The sequence below is a fragment of the Sebastes fasciatus genome, chromosome 11, assembly GCF_043250625.1.
Source record: "Sebastes fasciatus isolate fSebFas1 chromosome 11, fSebFas1.pri, whole genome shotgun sequence".
Lineage (NCBI taxonomy): Eukaryota > Metazoa > Chordata > Actinopteri > Perciformes > Sebastidae > Sebastes > Sebastes fasciatus.
Window position 1 is genome coordinate 19820166 of NC_133805.1, and position 8681 is coordinate 19828846.

General features: G+C 41.7%; 1 protein-coding gene across 1 annotated transcript; it reads right to left on the reverse strand.

The window, feature by feature from the left end:
* Window positions 1-1706: 1706 nt before the first annotated feature.
* LOC141777282 (tubulin beta-2A chain) lies at window positions 1707-7945 on the reverse strand. Its single transcript, XM_074651406.1, has 4 exons — window positions 7724-7945; window positions 7184-7292; window positions 5200-5310; window positions 1707-3142 (listed from the first exon to the last, which is right to left on the reverse strand). The coding sequence occupies exons 1-4, from the start codon at window positions 7778-7780 to the stop codon at window positions 2058-2060; spliced, it is 1362 nt and encodes a 453-aa protein (XP_074507507.1). The 5' UTR covers window positions 7781-7945; the 3' UTR covers window positions 1707-2057.
* Window positions 7946-8681: the final 736 nt, after the last annotated feature.

Genomic DNA, 8681 nt, shown 5'->3' on the forward strand with positions numbered 1-8681 from the left:
GCCAAGTAAAGACTTGTTACTTATACTCTTTGTGAGTCATGCTCTGAGTCCTTGCCAGGGCTGCTTGATATTTTGAGCTATTTTGTTAACTCTGACACCTAAGACAAAAGTGGAATACACTCGTCTAATATGAAATTTGAAAGACTTATTGGCCTCATTGAGCTTAGTCTGAGTGACAGCTTGTTACTGATCACAGCTGTAACTCTCAGTTCTACCTTGCAAAGATTGCTATCTCTTTTGGTTCTCCTGTTCTTGTCTTTCTTCTGGGATAATTTGTTTAAAATCCATATTTGATTTGCTCCTCATTCCTCCAAAAGGAGAGGAGAAGAGTTAATAACATGATTTTATTTCTACTCACCGCTAAAGACATACCCCGAAAAGCCTGTTGTGATGAGTAATTTTCTCTCTGGCTCAGGGCAAGAAAATTGCCGCTCCACTACTCAGTCTGGTTTAGTTTTTTTTCTTTTTTTTTATCTTTCAGCCATCAGTCATGTCAAAGCAGATGTTTTTCATCGGCTGTCTAACGGAAAATTCTTGCTTTTACTGGGGTGTGGTTGGAAGCGTAACATATTTCAAACTTAATCCCTCAGAGAATGGTTCAACAACCGGTTTCTGTCCTTGTCTCTAATGCAACGTGTGCTCGAGTGTTTGTCAGCAAGTTTCATCATGTCGCCGTGATGGTGTGCTTCACATTTTTATACTGTCAGTGATTAATGCGAGTTTTTAAATTCTGTTATTACTTTCTCTGCATGTTTTGTAAAGATTTATTTAAGTACTGTCGCTGTGCTCCTCCCTGGTTGCTTGGACGTGTGACAATCTGTCAGCCTATCTGCATAAAAACGCTATATATCAAGATTTCACAATGGCTTCCAGAGATTCAAACCAAACAAAACCCTTTTAAGTCAAGTTGTAAGTCTTATGGTTGCAAGACTTTATATATTGCAAAATGTATCCCATAAGAGGTTGCTATTTGTCATCTTAAGGCCATTTTGGCCATAACAGAGCTAAATGTGTGTATTTTTTCACCAGTCAGTACATTAAAGGATAAGGCTGGGGAATTGTATAATTTATTACTGTCAACAAATTCCATGAAAAGACCAACAGCTGTAATGCAGTTGTCTTTCCTTCATTACTTTCTGACTTCCTTACCTTTGTCTGTGGCACTCAGTCCCAAGCCCATTCTTTCCTTTTGAAGATGTAAATCTTCCAAAACTGATCACGAATATATTCCTCAATCTTTAGAAATAGCTAAATAGTTTCCTAAAAGAGCTGGACTCTGTAATATTTACTGCACATGGACTGTGTATGTGGGATTGACTCAAAATGACCTACAATGCCCATGTTTGTTGTAATAAGAGAACATTCTCACTCAGTGCAGCTGTGCGGTTCATTGGTGGGTTTTTAATAGTTTCTGGACAACAAAGCTAGTCAGGCTTTGGCTACACTTACAGCACTTGATAGTACAAGTAGCCCAAATTTTGTGTTGGTTTTAGGTTTTCATGGGATTTTTTGATGATTAGAAAAATATAGAATATCATCACACCTTAACAAAAAGATGTCTCATGCATACCAAATAGAGTTAATGTGTAAATATACCACACATTACAACTAAAACTAGGACTTATACTGCGATAAATACAGAGCAGGTTTGCCCTTATTCACCTTTACTCCTGTGCAACCATCAAATAAAAACAGGACATCAAGTGTTCACAGGACTGGATCTTTTATTGGAGACTTCAGACAGTGAATGCATGTTGAAGTTAATGTTACAAAACTGTTGTTTAGAACAAGACTGCACTTATTTTGGACACTGGCAAAGCATGAACTTGGAAAACCAATTACTATAGTACTTGCATATTTTTAGGTTCTAACACCACTCATGATCTTTGTCAGTATAAGCTATATCTTTATGCAATATAATTTTAGCTAAACCGCTATTTTTCATTGTGATCTGCACACTGCAATATGTAGTTGAACACCTGCAACTCTAGCGTACTTCTTATGATCTCACTGCGCTGACCAATAATTTCAGGGTCTGTTTTGAGTGTGTTTTACAATCAGTGGCGAACGTCATGACGGACCTCGTCCTCATCCTCTATTTCATCTTCTTCATATTCGCCCATCTCATCAGCGGTGGCATCCTGGTACTGCTGATACTCAGACACCAGGTCATTCATGTTGCTCTCGGCCTCGGTGAACTCCATCTCGTCCATTCCCTCGCCGGTGTACCAGTGGAGGAAGGCCTTGCGGCGGAACATGGCTGTGAACTGCTCCGAGATCCTCCGGAACAGCTCCTGGATGGCCGTGCTGTTGCCAATGAAGGTGGCGGACATTTTGAGGCCACGGGGAGGGATGTCGCAAACGGCCGTCTTGACGTTGTTGGGAATCCATTCGACAAAGTAGCTGCTGTTCTTGTTCTGCACACTCAACATCTGCTCATCCACTTCCTTCATTGACATACGGCCGCGGAAGATGGCTGCCACAGTGAGGTAGCGTCCGTGACGAGGGTCGCAGGCTGCCATCATGTTCTTGGCGTCGAACATTTGCTGTGTGAGCTCTGGCACGGAGAGGGCACGATACTGCTGACTGCCTCTGCTCGTGAGGGGCGCGAAGCCTGGCATGAAGAAATGCAAGCGCGGGAAGGGCACCATGTTGACAGCCAGCTTACGGAGGTCAGCGTTGAGTTGGCCAGGGAAGCGGAGACAGGTGGTCACCCCACTCATGGTGGCTGACACCAGGTGGTTGAGGTCTCCGTAAGTTGGGGTGGTCAGCTTCAGGGTGCGGAAGCAAATATCGTACAGGGCCTCATTGTCAATGCTGAAGGTCTCATCTGTGTTCTCCACTAGCTGGTGGACAGAGAGAGTGGCGTTGTAGGGCTCCACCACCGTGTCAGACACCTTTGGGGAAGGCATGACGCTGAAGGTGTTCATGATGCGGTCAGGGTACTCCTCGCGGATCTTGCTGATGAGCAGTGTACCCATTCCTGAACCTGTGCCTCCACCCAGTGAGTGGGTGAGCTGAAAGCCCTGGAGGCAGTCGCAGTTCTCCGCCTCCTTCCTCACCACGTCCAGCACCGAGTCCACCAGCTCAGCTCCCTCGGTGTAGTGACCCTTGGCCCAGTTATTTCCTGCTCCACTTTGACCTGCATGATGCATGTAATGTTTAAAGACAATTCATGTCGGACAAATAATGGTGCCACTTTCTGCTAAGGCACACTTCATAACGGGTAAGTTGAAACAAACGTCTTCACTGATGGATTGCCATAACTTTTTGTACAGACATTCATGGTCCCCAGAGGATGGATCCTAATAAATTTGGTGATCCCCTAACTTATCCTCTAGTGCCACCATGAGATTGACATCTGTGGTTTTGAGTGAAATTTCACAAAAACTATTGGATGAATTGCCATGAAATTTGGTATAGAAACTCACGTCCCCTACAAGATTAATTCTAATAACTTTGGTGATCCCCTGATTTCATGTAGCATCATCCTAAGGTAAAATGTTCTATTTGACTGATACATTCTCATCAGCCCCAGCTGTACTTTGTATTTATTGCCAATTAGGAAATGTAATGCTAAAAAGCAAAAACTAAAGCTAAACATGATAAACATTTACTGAACATCAACATGTTAACATTGTCATTGTTAGCACTAGTACACTGCCCGTTCGGGGCGTGTGTCCATTCAGAACGGGCCGATTGCTTGGCCCCCAGGAGTTCTGCTTGCAGTGTTGTCAAGAACAGCGGTACGGCTGCTTGCACCTGCCAAGTGTGAAGTTGATTGGATGAACGGTTCTCAAGATATGCTATGGACAGTCATACATACATACACAGTCTGACAGACAGAGATTCCTTCCTTTATAGTTAGATGATGCTGCTACAGCGCCACCTATTGGCGAAATGACACCAAATTTGTCATGGTCACTCAGAAATCATATCTACACATGTCCACCAAATGTGGTCGCAATAGTACAAAGCGTTCAGGAAACAACTTTGTTTTGTAATATAAGCCCTGCCCAGAGCATTTGAGCTAACTTTGAGGGCAAAACTGTATGGAACATCAAAAATGCAAAAAAAGTATTTTTTTTCCCCAGCGTGGTTCAGAGATGTTCCGTACCAAATTTGGTGACGATTGCTCCAAATCTGTAGGAGGAGTCACAAAAGAATCTGATTTTGTCGCAGTTCAAAATGGGTGTGGCTTCTCTGGGTTGATTCAACTGGAGCCACCATGGAAAACAAGATTTTTTTTCTGAGACTAATGGTTCCTAAGTTAAAGAGCCAAAACATAAAGTACATTGTTATAGCACCACCATCTGGTCAAATTGCACCACATTCGACACTCCCTTGGGTCTTGAGCAATACATTCAATTGTGAAGTCGGTCGGATGAGCGGTTCTCGAGGTATTTGAATGACATACAGAAAGACAGACAGAGCGAGATTCCTGGCTTTAAAGTTAGATGTTGCCATGCTGGCATTAGGAACAGTTGTGCATTGAGCTAAATACTAAGTACAGCCTGACAAAGCTGCTATAGCACAGCTGTAGACTCTTACTGTTAACAAACTGGCAAACCCAATGTTGATGTTCTATATGTGCCTGAATATACTGATCTATAACGCATTAATAAATCATGTATTAGCCATTAATAAAGCCATTTGTTACAACACATTCATGAGAACCTTTGTAAAGTATTCCTTGTGAGAAACAGGCAAACATACCATAAGTTATTTATTATGAATGAGAAAATCTGAAAATGAAACGTGTAATCTTTAGTGAATGTGCATTAGTTCATTAGCTCTTTTAAAATCTAGAAATGGTAAATGATATTTCTGGCGAGCTATAATTCTATAATGGAGAGTCATCCTGTGGGCGAGTTTATTGGCCCGTGTATCCCCACTTATGAGCAGCACTGCAGCATCATCTCCTTGTAGATTTCTTTTTCGCTGAGTCACCACGAGAGCTGTCTCAGTCTGACTCAGCTGCACATTGACAATGCATCACACTACTGGCACATCGCTGAGAGGCTGCAGAAGCTTCGTACTGGAAATATACATTGCTGTACAGCGCTGTCAGGTGAAACCAAGCACAGCTTGACAGGATGTGACAGCATCATTCTGACACACACACACACACACACACACATATTGTACATGCAGTTGGTTCAGGGTGAGTGGTGACATTGGGATTTATTGTCCACTCACCAAACACAAAGTTGTCAGGCCTGAATAGCTGTCCAAATGGGCCGGAGCGAACCGAATCCATGGTTCCTGGCTCCAGGTCGACCAGAATGGCACGAGGGACGTATTTGCTGCCTTTGGACGAAAAAAGAGCAGAGGATAGAGGGACAGAGAGAGGTAATGGATGGGAGGGTGGAGTAAGATATCGACACAGTGTGCATGATTGTAGTGAACCATGGGGAAGATACTGATCTAAAGGGATATTAATAGAACAATGCTGTTTGCTAATGTAATCTTTTAGGTAAACAGCCTTTTGTTTAAAGATCAGCCTGTCGATCAAGCTGGATATTTAAAAACCGTATGGTGCCTCTTATTGTTTTTTTCCTTGCACTTTGTTCCTCCCTCTTCCTCTGTAACCCTTCTACAAGCAAACTGCTGCAGCATGCTGCACTGCCTATTCTAGACCACTGGGGCTCACAAAATGCTGAGCTCTGCAGAGTGCATTCAAACAACGATGCAGTCTTCCTACCCAGCCCTCTTTTTTCTCTCGTCTTGCCTGGGCACGTCTTAATGTTGCTTGCTTCTGTAAACATCTGGCAGTCTATTCTCTTAACTTTTAAGGGGAAATTAATTTTTTGGGATGCTCAGTCAATACATGCACTGTACTTCGCCAGTGACACCAACAGACTTAATAAACTGATTAAGAAGGCCGGCTCCGTAATTGGCTACAAACCGGATTACTTTTGACGTTGTGGTGGAGAGGAGGACACTGAACAAACTGTTATCCATCATGGATAACCCTGTTCACCGTCTCCACCATACTGGACAGACAGCAGAGCTCTTTCTCTAACAGACTGATTTAGCTTCTCTGTCGCAAGGACCGATACAGGAAATCTTTCCTGCCCAAAGCAATAAGTCTCTACAACACCTCACCTCTGTCTAATGGAGAACTCTCAGCTCTGTTTTAGTCCTGTAATAATCTTGCACATGTGGAATTTGCTCATTGGTTTACTACCTCATTTCATTTCATTTTAAACTTGCACACTTTGCTAATGTATATATAGTACGTTATTGTTATTCTATGTTCATATCTTATATTTTCTAAGCTAGTTGTAGTAGTCTGGTATATTTATAGTGTATTATAATATATTCTTTACATTGTGTATACTATAAATATTATCTCTAGTGTTGATATGTATATTTACTGTTCCTCTATCTATCTATCTATCTATCTATCTATCTATCTATCTATCTATCTATCTATCTATACACATTCAATACTGACCCGCTACAGTAGGTGACATTGATGCCAGCATGCAACATGGAAAGAAAAGATCAATAATGCTTGCCACTAGGAAATAGGTTAGTGGTAGACATGCAGTAAATAGTGAATATGCTGTTTAGGCCTATGCCACTCCTGCAGGCCTTTTTAATTTCTGCAAAGCAGATGTGTGAACTCAATCACATGGATTGTGATCTGCACTGACTTGTCCTTCTCTGACAGCATCGGTTCACAGACTGAATCACCAGACACAGCAAATGAGCTGCGTGTTTACTGAACCTCGTTGTTTGACTGTTCATTGCACAGCAGCTGTGCGGGAATGACACGCAATGCATGTGGAATGACCTTCAACATGCCACGCCAACAAAATCAGACAATGAGATGAGACCAAGGCACACAGTGGGCTCGGGGTCAGCTATACAGAGACTGCAGATACCTGTGCTCCCTATAGAGAGAGAGAGAAGGAGGGAGAGAGAGACAGAGAGGGAGAGAGAGAGATATTTTAGCAGATTCACTGTCCTAATTCTCCCCTGCACTCACAGTGGGACCTACTTTTTCCCTTGCAGCTAAATTAGTGACATTCAAATGAGGTGCTGCTGGTAGCATAAAGGCATGCACGAATAATAAGCAATGGAAAGCTCTATGTAAAGGTAAATTATTCAGATGCAAACGTGGTTTATTTAAAACAAACTTTCACACTTTTTTTTTTTTTTTCTTTTTTTTTACCTGATGCCTCATTGTAGTAGACATTTATCCTCTCCAGCTGCAGGTCACTGTCACCTTGGTAACTACCGGTGGGATCGATGCCATGCTCATCACTTATAACCTCCCAGAACTATGATGGGACAAACATAATCATATGAACTTCAGTTTTTTGGGGACATTTAGCAACATAACAACGTGTGCTGTCATGAATTATTTGAGTAATTGCACATCTGTTTGGTGACAAAACGCAGCAGAGGCTGAACCACACCCAGCACATATATAAACAGTTATCAATCTATCTTAAAGAAAAGAATATATATATATATATATTTTTTTTTAATATATATATATATATATTTTTATACATACACACATATATATATATATATATATATATATATACCCAAGAGATGCTAAACTAATTATTTGAATGACTCAACTCTATAAATGATTCAACAACAAAAGTCCCTATAATAAAACATGGCACGTTCCTTATTAAAATTAAAACAATTAGGCCTATATACGTTATTTGTTCTTCTTCCTAAATTAAATGATTCATACCTTCGCCCCAATCTGATTCCCACACTGTCCAGCCTGGAGGTGAACTATCTCCCTCATGATGCAGCTGCGGATGCGGTGTCCTGTCTCGACTTCACCTCAGCGTCCAGTCTTCAGTCTCTTGTGTCGCTGTGTTTCTCTACAAAATCTGCACTTGCCTCATTTCTAGGGCGAGTGTTGAGCCGGCGAGATAGATAAACGTGCTGCTGGTCAGATGACGTCACACCGCGGCGCAGCATCACAATGTGCCCGTCAGCCAATAGGAGCGCTCCAGTTTGATGCAGTGGGCTAGAAGAGGATCATGCCGCATCATCCTCCTGACATCACCCTGTCCTATGCAGGGGAAATGTTGGCCTTTTTTTCTTTTTTTTTTTCGCTGGACTTAGGTGGTTTTCTCTGCCAGGAAATGAATTAGTGTAATACTGAAGGCTGCAGTTCTACACCTGCTGATTAAATTATAGGACTGTGTGAATACAATGTTCAGGAGAAGCTATAAAAAAACATGTTGTTTCAAACTCCAGATGGAAAAAAATAATGTAATATTCTGATTAGGCATTTTAATCCAGATGAAATGACTCATGTTGTAGTTTGAATAATGCAGATGTTCCTATGAGTTCAGAAAATGCTACAGCCGCAGGGCCGCATTAACTCGCTTGGAGACCCTGCAGGGGGCAAAAATGAACTGAGCCCCCATGACTCAACCCATTCCAACAGCACAGAATTACATGATGTACGCATTTTTTTCCTGCTGTGTCACGTTCAACGTCACAGGTTAGTAAATAGTGAAAATGTTGTTCATGTGAAAAAAAGTAAGAATATCATAATAAAGTATGCCTTAAATTGTCATTAAAATGTCATTAAAATATAGTGTAGTGCCATAAAAAAATCACATTATGGAATGCCATGAAAAAAGTCTTAGTATTATATTAGTAGTAGCACTAGTACTAGTGCCATAAAAAAT